At 40.6% G+C, this 15,631-nt stretch overlaps 3 protein-coding genes across 4 annotated transcripts; 2 read left to right on the forward strand and 1 right to left on the reverse strand.

The window, feature by feature from the left end:
• Positions 1–541: 541 nt before the first annotated feature.
• atp5pb (ATP synthase peripheral stalk-membrane subunit b) lies at positions 542–3,498 on the forward strand. Its single transcript, XM_084681104.1, has 7 exons — positions 542–683; positions 1,565–1,601; positions 1,790–1,932; positions 2,133–2,296; positions 2,491–2,616; positions 2,862–3,041; positions 3,335–3,498. The coding sequence occupies exons 1-7, from the start codon at positions 656–658 to the stop codon at positions 3,410–3,412; spliced, it is 756 nt and encodes a 251-aa protein (XP_084537230.1). The 5' UTR covers positions 542–655; the 3' UTR covers positions 3,413–3,498.
• A 1,899-nt stretch (positions 3,499–5,397) lies between these two features.
• Positions 5,398–12,085, forward strand: eps8l3b (EPS8 signaling adaptor L3b). 2 transcript variants are annotated; one of them, XM_084680409.1, is made up of 16 exons: positions 5,398–5,602; positions 5,901–6,050; positions 6,233–6,318; positions 6,471–6,613; positions 8,302–8,423; positions 8,625–8,745; positions 8,841–8,911; positions 9,130–9,204; positions 9,418–9,563; positions 9,766–9,922; positions 10,383–10,423; positions 10,512–10,605; positions 10,775–10,891; positions 11,044–11,144; positions 11,260–11,392; positions 11,504–12,085. In XM_084680409.1, the coding sequence occupies exons 1-16, from the start codon at positions 5,549–5,551 to the stop codon at positions 11,543–11,545; spliced, it is 1,653 nt and encodes a 550-aa protein (XP_084536535.1). In that variant the 5' UTR covers positions 5,398–5,548; the 3' UTR covers positions 11,546–12,085. The 2 variants fall into 2 exon arrangements, with proteins under 2 accessions (XP_084536535.1, XP_084536537.1); XM_084680411.1 differs by having other exon boundaries at positions 5,401–5,602; positions 11,059–11,144.
• A 186-nt stretch (positions 12,086–12,271) lies between these two features.
• On the reverse strand, positions 12,272–14,568 carry LOC146252423 (glutathione S-transferase Mu 3-like). Its single transcript, XM_084680412.1, has 8 exons — positions 14,411–14,568; positions 13,957–14,032; positions 13,428–13,492; positions 13,270–13,351; positions 13,086–13,183; positions 12,703–12,798; positions 12,509–12,619; positions 12,272–12,407 (listed from the first exon to the last, which is right to left on the reverse strand). Exons 1-8 carry the CDS (start codon positions 14,444–14,446, stop codon positions 12,312–12,314), a joined length of 660 nt encoding a protein of 219 aa, XP_084536538.1. The 5' UTR covers positions 14,447–14,568; the 3' UTR covers positions 12,272–12,311.
• Positions 14,569–15,631: the final 1,063 nt, after the last annotated feature.

A 15,631-nucleotide genomic window follows, 5' to 3' on the forward strand; every position in this document is an offset into this window, starting at 1 on the left:
CTTAGCCAGTTCCCATAGTAGAACACTTGTTGTACCATGTTTGGAGAAGAAATTATATCACAGTCCAATTGTATTAATTTAATTGAGATATATTTTAAATAAAAGTATTTTTGTTATGTAGTTGAAAATGTACATTTTGTGTCAGTAGATGGAATACGTCTGAAGAAATACCTGTTTTAGACCCATAGATGTATGTGTTTTCATTTCACTTAAGCTGTGTCCAGGCTCACCAATATTAACATTTGATGATAAAATACATTTTATTTTCCTTTTGATGATTGTGTGTGCTCCCTCTAAAGTTCTAATAATTGAGTACATTAAATAAGATGTAGGCTTATTTATTTATTTATTGTATCTTCTTTATTCACACAGTGAAATGAAATATCATCAAAAGCATGGAAAGATCAAAGGTCCTATTTTGACAAACGTTCAGTAATTGATAGTTGTTCATTGAATGTAACAAACGTGTGCCACCTAGTGGAAACAGGTTTGTGTGACCTCGAGTCCAAAATCCTGCAGTCTCGCGTTATTTGAAAACGATTTCCTGTCTGTCCGCCATCCTTGCTCTTCTCTAGAAGGGCACGAAGAGGCCGAACATAGGGAACAGAGGGAAGGTGCTAAGTAAAGCAAGTACTTGGCACTTCGTCTTTCAAATATGCTGTCCAGGCTCGTTCTCGTTTCAGGTATGTATGATCTAACGTTAAAGATGTGATTTCAAATATGCGTGACTTACAAATGTTACGACAAAAAGCACGCTATTTTTTACTTGATATGAATGTGAAGCTGAAGGGTAAAGTGAAGGCCTCACATTGAATGGAGTATGCTGCTAGCTAGCTAAAGTTGGAATGCCTCGCGTCAAATAGCAACCCCTATTTCGCTAGCTAGATTACCTTATTAACTGTTCAAAATACAGTATCTACGCATCCAAGACGGCTAGCAATGAATGAGTTTTGTTGACTGCTTGAAATGTCAGCAATGCCCCAGTGCATTTTGACAACATTATGCACACAGTATTAGCCGGACAGCTTGTGCAAACCAAAGTCAATTTGAAAGCTGTAGCTTACGTTCATCTGCCAGTGAAAGGCAGTTAGCTCTAGCTATTTTAGCTACTTGTTAGCTGTGGTAACAGCAGCTATAGGCTACCTGAGTTACTTGTTCTGTTTGGTTACATTAATGCTGGATGGTGAAACGTGGTTCTCCTGGTAAATGTTAGGGTTGGCAAATGTTTTATAATTGCAATGCATGGAACAGTCAGTGTAATTAAAGTTTTGATGTACAACATCTTAGACTGCTAGCTAAGTATTGCTAATGTCAAATGGCATAGTAGAAAAAGTCATATTCACAAGACAGTAAAATATCGCAAAGATGCAGTTGTCATATACAAGGGAATACAATGAAAGATTGCAGAATAAAGGTGAATCCGATACAAAAATCTGTTGTGGCTGTTTGAACAGTTAGGGCGAAACACTGCCCTTCTTGCTGCTTTCCCACCTGTCCTGTCATGACTTTTGGAAATGACTTTCAGATCACCACAGAAGTCAATTGACGTTTTCTTCTTTTTCAGCCAATGCTTTGAAAGGCAGCGGCCCCATTGGAGCTGGGTACGTAGACATGATCATCTACTTCAAACTATTCTACAATGTTTGTTAACTTAATGTGGAGTGTAATTCCTGTCCAAGTGTTTCCCTTGATTTAAAGAACTTGTATATCATTTTACATAAACATTAACAAGATGTCGCCTACCTATTTGTCTGTATTTTACAAAGCGTATGCTGGTGTTCCTTTGTAGACTGGTCCAGGTTTCCCACCTCCACACATCTCCCCAGAGTCTGGTCCCTGTACCCCCCCTACCAGAGAAAGGAGGCAAGGTCCGCCATGGCATCATCCCCGATGAGCTCTTCCAGATGCTTTACCCCAAGACTGGTGTCACAGGTCTGTGTGACAATCAAGAACTGAATGATCCTTCCCCTGTCTGTGCACATGCACATTTAATTGACCTTCCTTTTGTACAGAATATTTAGTACTGGATTATTAAATTAGTGAATTCAACTGCTTTTGCCTTACTACACTTTACTACACTTGCTACACTTTGCACCAGAACATTTTCTTCATGTGTGTTGTTGCTCTTCCAGGGCCCTACATGCTAGGCACTGGCCTCCTCCTGTACATGCTGTCCAAGGAGATCTACGTCATCAACCACGAGACCTTCGCTGCTGCCTCCATAGGAGCAGTTATCATCTACGGCGTCAAGACGTTTGGCCCCAGCGTTGCAGAGTTTGCTGACAAACTGAACGAGGTGGGTCATGTTTTAGGACAATGACAATGTTAGTATTTGCACCCGTCAGACAGATAATTGGATGGGTCACCACCCCCCCCCCCCACGTGCTCACTTTCAAAAACCAAGATTTGGGGAAAAACCTACTGTAAATGATTATAACATGCACAAGGTGTGGATGTCGGCATTCCTCTGACTATCGTGTCGGTGTGCAGGAGAAAGTTGCCAAGGCTCAGGAGGTGAAGGATCTGGCCATGGCCAGCCTGGCCCTGGCCGTGGAGAACGAGAAGAAGGAGCAGTGGAGAGTAGACGGACGCCAGATGCTCTTTGCAGCTAAGAAGGTAAGATGGGTAGAAAAAAAAAAAAACTCTCCTTCACCTTTTTTCCCCCCGCTATCTTATTAAGTCTCTAGTAGAAACAAGGAACCTAGACATATAATTGGACAACACTGATATGAAAACCTGAACGATGAAATCCAATATGAACCTGTGACATCCCTGTAGTACATGGCACACACATCAGATATCTCCAAGGAGGATAATGGTGTCCTTTAGCCTCACGTATCCCTCTGTCTTCTTCTCTCCAGAACAACGTGGCCATGCTGCTGGAGACCAACCGCCGGGAGAGGCAGCACATGGTGCACAACGAGGTGAAGAAACGCCTGGACTACCAGATCGCCCTGCAGAACCTGCACCGTCGCATGGAGCAGGAGCACATGGTCAACTGGGTGGAGAAGAACGTCATCAGTAGCATCACCCCCCAGCAGGTAAGTGACACCGTGATGGCCTCAGAAACCACCACAGCAACTGCTCAACTCTCGGAGGCCGTCCAAGGGAATGATGATGGTTATCCTGCCTGTAAAGTAGGATTTAAAAGAGTGTTGGTTTGGCCTTTGGTGTTGTTGGACTGAGTTGCCGTTAACATGGGTTGCCACTAGAGGTAGTCATTGTACTGCAAGGACAGTGGCGGGCAATAAAAAAAAAAAAGATGCCAAAGATTTGGGGCTAAGGTACTCAGGATTGCCCGTGACCTGACTTGAGTTTCTGTCCTGTCTTACAGGAGAAGGAGAGCATCGCCAAGTGCATCACAGACCTGAAGGCCCTGGCCAAGGCCACCCAGGCCAAAGCTACTGCATAACTGTACAGTTGTCAGCGAAGACTCTTAAACTCACTGGTCTCATGAGATGCCCACTTTTCATTACAAATAAACTATTTCCTCTTGAATGATGGTCTCTGTCGTATTATGGGTGTGTATATACACGTTAACTGATGATAAAATAAATGGTTTGCTTATTCACTACTCACCTAGTCTGTTATTTGTAACCACTGGTGGAAACAAGTGTATTTTAACTTCTGGATACTAATTAACCTGGGTTTGGTTTCATCAACATTTAATTTATTTCATCTCCATAACAACATGGGTAAAAACATGACCGCCTCGATTTGACTCATGCCTTTTATAATACACTCGCAGATGGCTTATGCACTCGCAGACTGTTGTGGGGAACTTTGCTCGACAGGAAGGGTATACTGACAGGGATTCCACACCTTTGGACTCATGAATACCAAGTGCCAGCTATCTTCCATTACAGTGTAATTGCCCATCTAATAAAAGGAACGATGGGCTGGACCTCCATTCTGTCCCCACCACAGCTGAGCTGTACTTTGACCTTTAGTGAGTATGCAGGAAGCTAGGTATATCTGCTTGGTTAGTACTTGGGAATATGTTATGGATGCTGTCTTTGACTTGCAATGTGTGGAATATTGATGTGAAAGGACCAGCAATAGAACAGTGATAAAGAACATTGGTGTGACCGTGACAGGTAACAACATATGGATAATATAGTCTCATGACAAGATTTAAAGTAATGGTTGAGGTCTTGTGTAAACGAAATACTGTTATATACATTTACTCTTTTAAGGTTGTACAATACTTTGATCTGTAAAATTACATGGTTTGTAATTTCACAGTTTAAGTTAACCAGCAAGGAACTTAGTTCTAGTAACCTAAACCTTAAGTGTGTTTTTTTTTTCAATTTATTTTTATGTTTAAGGGAAAGAACATAATTGATTGTCAGATACTGAGGTATGTGCTCCCATCATTTGAATCTTGATCTGGGCTGGAAGTTATTTGATCATTAAACATGACCCAAACTGACCACATGGTCTATCATACATTATCCAGCGGCATAGAATATTTGTTTCACATACAGTCTATGCAGTGGCAGATTAGGTTTGAAGTACATTGGGTAAGGTTATTCTGTGAGATTTGTGTATGAATACTTTTAATCTGTTTCAAGAATATTAATAAGAAGGATATTTTTTGTAGTTTACACCCTTTTTTTCTTTTTTTTATGAAATTGTCACTGCATTCACAAGGAAAGTTGATAAAGCAGTCTGGTTATTTGTACAGAATGGGTGTGGTGACATTTTTGTCATGTACGCCATTTCCGTCTTACAGTGAACTTTACATTTGTGATAAAAGGATGAAAATGTTTGATAATACGGGCCCCTTCTATCAGGAAAGATAGTTTTAGAGAGTCTATGTTACCAGCACAATTATCACTTTAATTAGTAAAGGCTTATGAATGGATTACTGTTATTTCGGCCATAGCACAACCGATTGCCAAGGTCTTTGTCAAATCAATTTACATTGTAAATATGTACAATACTATATACATAAGGTTTAGCAGTTTTAAAGTCAGACATCAAATGTAGCATTATGGCTAGCTCTATTTTCGTGCAGAACTTCAGCTCAATAATGTCTTGATTAAAGTGTTGACATGTATGTTTTAGAGATTCCCTCATAAGGAAGTTTCCATGATGAGGTCAAGCATGTCCAGACCCAATGGCAAATCTATATATTGTAAGTTCACCATCCAACCCTGTATACTGTTGACTTTTACTGTATAAACTATTTGCTGTGGAAGTAATCATATTTTCCCCATGTAATCTAATCAGTACAAAGAAGGGAGTATTCAGAGTCCATGAACAAACAACCAGACAACTTTCAGTACAGAGTGGAGGTAAGGTCTGCCTGCTGGGGCTTGGTCACTCAGTTCATCAAACCATGTGAAATCACCTGACTGAGCACAAGGCTCTGTGTGAAGGGCAACTCTGCATCAAAACTAGCAAACATTTCCTCCTCCCGTGACTCTCTTTTCTCTAGCACTTGTTCACATGTGAGCTGGATGGTCAGGAGGTGAAGAGCCTGACTGACTGTGTGGCCAGGTTGAAGAGGCTGGATGCCAAAGGGCGCCTATGGGGCCAGGAGATGATTCTGGAGGTGCTGGGGGGCTACCTCCAACTCACAGATATTGAGACCAAGGTATTGTGGTACTGACTCAACTAAGAGAGTTAACAGTCCCCACAGTTGGTTTGTTATGTTCACCAAATGGAGACTTTTGTATGTGCAGTGGCGTTGTTTTGTTTAGTTGTCTCATGTTCTTGTACTCTGTCTCACTCTATCTATCTCTCTCTGACTTTCTACCTCTATCTCTGACTTTCTCTGTCTCTCGTCTCTCTGACTTTCTCTGTCTCTCGTCTCTCTGATTTACTTTGTCTCTCGTCTCACTGACTTTCTCTCTCTCTCGTCTCACTGACTTTCTCTGTCTCTGATTCTGCAGGCAGAATTGGAGTCAATTCCTCTTATCAGCATCCAGCATACAAATGCTGTGTTGGACAGCTGTGCCTATAACTCCCTCCTGACAGTCACTGTGAAGGAACGCAACAGACAGATAGCCCAGGTCTTCATGTTCCAGTGTGAGGAGGTCGGGGTGAGTCACGGTTGACTAAAATCATGTTCTCATTCAATCCGCTTCCAAAGAAAGCGAGAGAGATATCGAAAGAGAGATTTACGCTGACACATGACCTTACACTGCAGAAATAGTTCCTCAGCAATGTTTCACAACTTGATTCAAGGATTTTGTCATGAGGAAGTTGACTTATGGTTTTACAGGCAGAACACATCAGGGTTGACCTAGACAAGGCAGTCAAGAATGGAGGGGCACACGTTGAGCCTCGCAGAGTGCAAAACAACATCAGGTACGATATTGCGTTTACGGCATGTGCTATCTGTCCAACGTTGTTGGGTAACAATGTCTTCTAGAAACATGTAGAATAACACAAATGGGTTTGCAGACCAACACAACTAAAAGATTCTGTAACTAGAGACAACCTATTTTTCTTTCGCCCAGGAGCGACCTGGAGAACATCATTGGCCAACAGGTTCCTGGTGGTTTCCGCCCACCTGGGCATCCTCCTCCTTCTGATTGGCTGCCAGAGAGAACACCCCCTCCCCCAGACCGCCCTGCCCCTCATTGGAACGGCCAGGATTATGGTGAGGAGGATCCTGTATTTTTCAATCCCTCACCACACTTTACTGAGAGCTCCAGTATGTAGTCATTAAAAGCACCGATAGCACTAATTCTCACCTATGTGAGAGTTTCACATTTAGCACGTTTTAATGCAATTAATGTTGTTATCAGACGATTAATGCTAATCGACCCATGCTTACAAAAAAATCACCATAGATCAAAATAGTCCAGTCATTTTAAGACAAAATGGGGGTCAACCTAGGATAAATTGCAACAGAATCAAACTCAACTGATTATGTGTCCTCAAAATGTCCTGAGTAAGGAAAAAGAAGCCCAGAAAAAAAAGTTTCAAAGAAGATCAAAATGTAGCCTATTCATACGCCTATTCATTATTTTTCTCATGTGAATAGGCTAAACATTTTAACCTTTAGATATCACCATGAAAATTACTGAGTTGATTACTTTCATTAAAACAAACAAAAAATGAATAACAAGCTTTTTGAAATTCTTTGGTAACATGAGCAAACAATGTATGCGCCAATTTGCATAAATGGAAAGAGGACGCCCCTGCCTTGCATAGTCCCGCAGGAAATCTGAATTGGGCATGGGACACAAGCTAAGGCTTGATCACCCTGTAGCTGGCCACCTTGGATGAGGGTGTTTAGTGATAAAAGGCCAAAACACCCACTGACTCACAGGCACACTACTGAAGATGTGTCCCAAAATTGACATCTTAACCCAGTCTAAGGAATAAACCTTCCATGCCACTCTGTCAACATCACGGCAAATCTCATGTGAGTGCATACCATCTATTGGCACAATGGACAGTTTTAACATCTCGTCCTGTGTTATATGATTCTGATTCAGTAAAAGACTAAAGAAGCAAACACATGTCACCACAAGGGGCAGAGATTCAGTCATTCATTCAAGGTTGACTCAACTGTCAATCAACTGTCACTAGGCTGTCACTCAGGATTTCCTTTTGTTTTTCCTACATGGATTATTCAACCTACATTGATAAAACATACCTGGTGATCAACTACTATTTATTGGGAACATCTGGATTTGTGTTGTACGACTTTTATTGGGGAAACGACCCAGCCCCAAACCCCATCTCTGCAATAATAATTAATACTGGCTGATTTAAAGTACTTCTTCCTGCCTCTATGTATTAATGCTCATGGGTAACCTAAAGGGAATACATTCAGACCTTAACATGAAGTCTTTTGTTGAAGTCTGTTTTATGTCAACAAGCCTCAACCAGCCACTTTACCTGACTATGCCCAACATGTATTAGCACATACGTAATCAGATTATGCACCGTTTGCCCATGTTCACAAACAATTTCAAAACACTTGTAATACATTTTCTGTTTGTCTTGATGTAAGTAATCAACTCAGTAATTTTCATGGTAATATCTTAATAAAGTTTAACATGTTTACCACATTCACGTGAGAAAAATAATGAATATGCGTATGACTTGGCTATATCCGTTTTTTTCTTTTTCTTTCTAAACTTTCCCCTAATGGGATTCTTCAGTTTTTTTGTCTTCACTCAGGACATATTGAGGATACAAAATCAGTTGAGTTTGCTTCTGTTGCAATTTGTCCTACTTTTTTTTTTTTTATGACTGGACTAAAATGTATCTATAGAAAACAGGTTTGAAAACAGGTTTGTAGTTGTTTTAAGTATCCTTTCTGTGTGTTTCCAGAGACTATGCCAGCCCCTCCAGTGTACCCCCCTTGGGAGGAGCCTGTCTTTGGCACAGAGGTGTACGGAGGGTCACAGCACAGTCAAGAGGAGCCTTCACTGGTAGACATAAACAGGAGCGTTGTCAGTATTGCCTTCTACTTCTACAATTAACACATTGAATAAGATGTTTTCCTGTTGGTTTGATTTCAATAGTACCAGGGTTTTTGTATCATTACAGTTATTGTCATGATTTCATTTATGATGAATAATTCAAAACGCTTTTTTTTTTACAAACTGTACACCTGATATAAAGTTTGCCAACCATGCTATTTATTTTTGCAGGAAATCTTAAATCACGTGCTTGATGATGTGGAGTTTTTCCTGCAGCAAGTAGTAGCTGCTACGACAAATAGTGAAAAAAAACTGAAGAAAAAGAAGAATAAGAAAAAAACAAATACAAACGGTAGTGTAATGCAAACTTAATCAGAATCACATTGACTGATCCTGATTTTCAATAGGATCAATGGCAATCATGTAATGTTTTGCCATTTCCAACAGCTGACAATTTGCCTCATTGGGAGGAATTTGTGTCCTGTCTGCAGAAATTAAAGTATGGATTCAATCTTCTGGTGCGTTACCATCTCCCTTATCACACTTATCACAAAAAATTAAAATGCACTTTCCAAAGCAAATTTTTACTTCATTTTCAGTTGGCCAAATGTGCCATAATACCAGTATGCATGATTATTGCCCCTTAGTTCTATATATTTTAGTTTCCAGTTTTCAATCAAGAGACACATTCCCAAAAAAACCCTCCTACTTGTTTTCATCGTGTTTTCAATACTAGGGGAAAGTGAATGGGTTTATCGACAATCCCAGTGCTCCTGACTACGTGCACTTCTTCTTTTCTATCCTGTGCACGGTGAGTGTCCAAAACTACAACGTTGCACTTCCTCTGTTGAAAAGCCTTGTCTGGGTTCACTCTGTTTCAGATTGTCAAACATACTGTCCAGAGGTCCTGTTCCCTTTAAACACTTCCAGATACCAGTATGTGTGGTTACATTCATGCAGTTCATGATATAACTTTCCTCTGTATTTCAATATATTTTCTCTCTTTTTTTTGGACCTATTCCAGCTGACGTCTCCTTACCCTCCAGACCTGCCCCCCACAGTCCTCACCCCCCTGTTGACAGAGCAAGCTCTTCTCCTACTCAGCCAGGTGGTTACTCCCCAGGAGGACCAGCTCTGGAGGTCCCTGGGAGACCACTGGAACCTCCCAAGGTGAGCTGCACAGTCTACCCCACAACGACACCCAAAATGGCACCTATACACACTCCAAGTTACCCCTATTCCAAGCTGAATACAACATATACCATGCTATAATTGATCATGAACCACAACAAACGACGGTTCTGACTGCGACCTACAGTGGACACCTTTTGTTCCCTTCCCTCCACAATCATCTTCTGCTCTTCTACTTCAGGTCCAAACACCCAGAGGGCCACATGATCCCTCCGTACGTACCCCAGTTCAGGAATGGTTGGGAGCCTCCTTTGCCATCTCAGAGTCTGCCAATCAGCAGGAGCAACAGCCATCACGCCATGAGAGGAGGGGCTTTTGTGCCAAGGCAGGCTGAAGAGGTGCAGCTGGAACATAGCACACAAAGCCCATAATCTCTCTATAATGACTCAATGAAAAATGTGCTCAAACATTCTTTTCACTCTAAGAGCCCGTATTGAAGACACACACTGTTACAGGACTTGGTGACAATTAATCTAGAATGTCAATATAATCCATCAATATCAAAACTTGAAATGCCTGTATCTAATATTTACCTCATTAGGTGACGGATATCATGCTTTCATAGCACACAAAGCCCATAATCTCTCATGACTCAGCCAGAAACATGTTCTCAAATGTTCTTTTCACTCTAAGAGTTTGTACTGGTCACACACTGTTACAGGAGTTAGGGACAATTAATCGTAAAATGTCAATATTATCCATCAATATTAAAATGTTGAAATGCCTGTATGTAATGTTAACCTCACTATCTCATAGGTAGCATGCTTTCTCAATGTTATATTGTCATTATCTCCATAGGCCATGGTCAACAGTCAATGGGCCCCCCCGCCACCAACCCAGTGAGTTGTAGTAAAACAAAACTGTCATATGTTATCACACATGTATATGTTTGAACTGCTTTCACACAAGGTGTCTGTGTCCAAACAGCACAAGGGAGCCGGATGTCATGATGCGTGTGATATATGACTTCATGGCAAGGAACAACCAGGAGCTGAGTGCCATGAAAGGGGAGGTGGTTGAGGTGGGTCCGTCACTTACAAGACTTGTTTACCGAGACACCAGAGTCCTGTGCATTATGTATCTTACAGTTGGAAGAAGTGTACCAAAATATAATGTAAAAAGTCTGAACTAATTAAGGGTAACTGCTGAGCTAAATCTACTTCTGTATAAATGTGTGTGTGTGTTTAAAGGTGGTGGACAAGTCCAAGCAGTGGTGGATGATTCGTAATGTCCGCAAGGAAGAAGGTTATGTGCCTCAGAATATTCTGGAGCCTGTGGATGCAGGAAGGCCAGTGGAGGATGTACAGGTGAGACAAAAATGACCTAGTCAAGAGCTGCAGAGCTTCTTAAATGTATTCTAAATATTTCCCGTGCTCTGAGAAAATTGTAGTTTTGCTCTTCTAATGTGGATGAGGCACTTGCTGCAGGGAGGGATGGCAGCAAAATAACCTGTATTGAGGTTCTCTTATCTCAGGACATGCACTCACCACCACCCCTCAACATGATGTCCAGACCTGCAGATGTCAAAGCCTGGTTGGAGTACAAGGGCTTCTCCAAGATGTAAGGAGTCAAAATTGAACAACATTATTTTCTCGCAGTTTGCTTGTTTAAATAGAGCCCATGAAGTTATCAGTATCCGTGTCATCGCAACTATTACTGTGTTGTGTGTGGTTAGAACGGTGCGCAGCCTGGGAGTGTTGACTGGGCAGCTGTTGCTGGGGATGTCCAGGGATGACATCAGGATGGCATGCCCGGAGGAGGGAGGCAGGGTCTTCTTCCAACTACAGAGCATCAAGTCTGCTATCGCGGTAGGTGATCACATACTGGACACCAAACACAAGACCTGACGTACCCAAGACAGAAGTATTCACAATTTCTTTGAAAGATGGCTTAATGTTTTGCTCTTCCTTTACCTGCAGCTTGCCAGTGAATCTGGGTATGGTGCTTATAATGGTCGCTGAACAGACCAAAACCCTTAAGAACCATAGCAAGATTTCAATGAGACCAAGACCATGTAGAATCAGCAAGACTTAAGACAAACCACTCTGAAGAATTAAAACATATTTAAACTTTAAATTATTCTTGTTCAGTTCAGTGTTTGTGGATATCTAATTTGATCTTGCTATACAGTTGATATGCTCTGTAGGGTGATATCAGAGAAGTGTTGCTTCGCCTTCACATTATCTTACTTTATCAAGCTTGCTTTATAATCTTAAAACCGAGATTGTCATTTCAGTAACTTTACAGAAATATATTTTCAAACTGCCTACTTATGTATCCAGGTTAATACTTTGTGACCGTAAATTCAAATGTTCCATAATTATATTTTATTATAGTTTCCCCTCATTCGTAAGTAATATGTCGGGGGAAAAAAATCTGACATAACCCTGACAATTAAGTACCATTTACTGTGCACAAAAATCACTATGTTATTTTTTATCAATAATGATTTGTCTTTATAAAAAAATAAATCTAAACAAGGATCTACCAAAAAAAGTCTACTGAACATATTGAAATAAATCTTTACCCTAAATGTTACACCCAAATTAATTACAGATGGTATAGTCAGTATTTGCACAGAGATAGATACACAGAACCTAATGGTTTTCAACTATTTAAACCACATTCTAAATGTTTTCTTCTGTCACTTAAAGCAGAACTAGGAAATTATTCAACACAGTCCAACGTTCTCCTAATTTAGTTTTTTTCTTGTTTATTTCTTGCTCTTTACTCCTTCTTATTTCCCCACTTGGCCATCTTGTTATTGACAGGAGTCTTCATGAATCTGTTTGACTTCATGTAGGCAGCAATCTTCTCCAAAGCCTGTTAAACAAGTCAAGTAATAGTTGCAGTCGTGATTAACAAAACAAGCACTTTGTTCTGATAACATGGTGATGTGGGTATCTTTTTGAGACGGGTCTGACCTCAAAACGGTCCAAGAAGTCAGTGAGTTTCTTGAAGTCATCCAGGCACTTGGCATCAAGCATGCGGTGCTGATCCAACAGCTCATACATGATGAAGTCCACAAATGTGATCTAGGAGACAAGGTCGGTTCACAGCTCAAAATGATACGGAAACGGTTATCTCATTCAATATTGTAAAGTACTCAAATATCCACCTTGTCACCAGCAAACCACTTCCAGTCTCCCAGAAAGGCTGAGAACTGTTTCAGTGTGCCAGGCAGCCTCTCCATGTACCCTGGTTTGATCTTGTCCTGAAAGCAAGAACCAGGGGGGGGTCAGATGGCTGAGTGGTTAGAGAATAGGGCTATTAATCAGAAGGTTGCCAGTTCGATTCCTGGCCGTGCAAAATGACTGTGTCCGTGGGCAAGGCACTTCACCCTACTTGTCTTGGGGGGGAATATCCCTGTACTAACTGTAAGTTGCTCTGGGTAAGAGTGTCTGTTAAATGACTAAATATAAACCACAGCTTTATTAAAATCAATTATGTGCCCACATGTTTCAGTTATGTATAAATCACTCAAATGAGCCACACACTCACAAAGTCAGTGTAGCACATCATCACAAAGCCATTGCGGAAATCCATCGATTGATTCTCCAAGATGTCCACTCGAATCCTCTCATCTTCTGTCTCTCCACCTATTAGATGAGAAAACATATCTCCACTTAACTTGATGGACAAACACTTGAGTTGAGGTCTCCATAGCTTTGTTGAATACACTTACAGAGGTTATGCTTGCGTGCAATGTATCTCATAATGGCATTGCTCTGGACAATCTTTCTGTCTCCATCCTCCAGGTAAGGCAGCTTGAGTTAAAAAGGGTTTTAGTTGGTTGGGTTCAATGCAGCATATTCTAGTTCATTGTAGGTATGCAGTACTTACATTCGGAAAGTCCATTCCAAGTTTGGGTTTTTCATCAAACCAACAACTTTTGTCATAATTTGGGGCTGTGCAAAAAAACAAAACAAAAGCAAAGATATCAGTTATTAAACCACTTGCACATATTTAAAATCAAATTGTATTTTTGTAATCATATATTTTTTATAAATGTTCAACAATAAATATTGAAGCTTTTTGTGTGTGAGCAAATCACCCCACCAACACCCCCTGAACTACACCCGAGTATTGTTGAGATTAAGTATAGAACTCGAATAGGTTAGGAACTTTTAAATAGTTTACCTTTATTTATTAGAAGTTTAGATAGGCTGCTACGGAATGTCATGAGGAGCATAATCAAAGCATTCCAATGTACCTGAACTTTGGCAATAAACTTGAACTGTATTCAAGTCTTACACAGCCCCTCACAAATATAGTACTAATTCACGAGATATTTCCACCTTTCGTTAATGGGAAATGGCGATGGCCTGTATTGTGATGGGTTAGAGCTTAAGGTACCCGCTACATTCATTACCTTCACCACACTGGTAGAACTTTTCCTCGTACTTAATCCCTGTGTACTCCAAAAGAAGGCGGATTGGCTGGGCAAGCTGTTAACAGACAGTGAATACTCAATGAAATAAAACATATTTAATGTTTATAGGCATTTTAATGCAAGTTTAATTCATATAAATATTATGAACTTTCATTCATACATGGAACAATGAAAGAGCACACGTGCTGTCGATGGTTTGCAGCTACATAACCTTTTAATTTGGTAATTATTTTTGAATTCCATCGACGGAAAATAATCAGGATCATGTAATAACAGTACCATAAATAGTTCAATATAATGCAGTTTGCACAAGGCAAAAAAAAATATATGAATTTGCTGCAGAGGAATTTTCACCCAGAGAATGTAAACTTCACCCCCGCCACTAAATGGATATGTCGTTGCTTAGATTCTGGTCGTAAAACGAGATTCTTACCCCACGAATGTCCCAGTATGCCAGTTTCATCGCCATTTCGTTAATGTTAACAACTCGCTAAAGCAGTAGAAGGATTACGTAGTGAGTCAGACACACTCGGAGTAAGTGTGTGAACCGGGTTTCTGCCACGGCGTAGGCGTTATATAAAAACAGCCTATCAAGAAAGACCATGTGGGAGTGGTGAGTAGACTATCATGTGAGTGGGATATCAATGGAAAACAGACTTATATTCAGCAGCAGGTGTTTTTCTTTCTTTCTACCTATCAGTAGCCTACGTGCAAACCGCAGGTAATGTGTTTGCGCGTGGCAAGAATAAGGTTTTCGGGTTTGCGGATATATTTTTGGCCTACAGTAGCAAACAATTTCAGAAAAGCTGTCTTGCGTGAAAGCGCACCTCTCCCAGGAATCTAGTTATGGTGAAAACAGACCTCCAATCAGAGTCAGAGCTTCTTTGCGTTGCGTGCTTGCTTGTGCGTAATGAGAGATCATTCTAGATATTTCCCAAAACTTTCTACAATAAAGCAGTAGGTTAGTGAAGCTGTTTTCTGACACAGTAAACTGTTAAGCTGTGGGAGTGGTTTGTATATCACTTAAAATCCAGATTTAAGAGGCCTGCTACCAGATGTAGCCATTCTCAAATGTAGCCACCACAACCTACAATGAAAGCAGCAACATTTTGGTTGGCCCCACCAAATCAGGGGGTTCAGATGGCTGAGCGGTTAGGGAATCGGGCTATTAATCAGAAGGTTTTTGGTTCGATTCCCGGCTGTACCAAAAATATGTTGTGTCCTTGGGCCAGGCACTTCTTCCTACTTGCCTCGGGGGAATGTCCCTGTACTTACTGTAATTCACTCTGGATAAGAGCGTTTGATAAATAACTAAATATAAATGTAAATCTCACTCCAAGGTTTTGGGAAAAGTTGGCAGCCCTGATCATATAAATTATATATATATATATATATATATATATATATATATATATATATATATATATATATATATATATATATATTTTCACTCAGGTGTCTTCCTAAAAATGGGCGTCTGGTATTTTAATGGGCATGTGTGAATATTAGTTATTAAAGCTCTGTGGTCAGTTGTGTACTTTCCAGCTTTTTAAAGTAGGGCTGTGAAAATGCACTTGTGCTGAACTTCCTCTTGGCTATGATTGGGAGGAGGCTATGTGGTGGTACCAGGCAGCAGATTATGTTCCCTCTGTTT

Source organism: Hypomesus nipponensis, chromosome 18, assembly GCF_054491055.1.
Source record: "Hypomesus nipponensis isolate SF chromosome 18, ASM5449105v1, whole genome shotgun sequence".
Lineage (NCBI taxonomy): Eukaryota > Metazoa > Chordata > Actinopteri > Osmeriformes > Osmeridae > Hypomesus > Hypomesus nipponensis.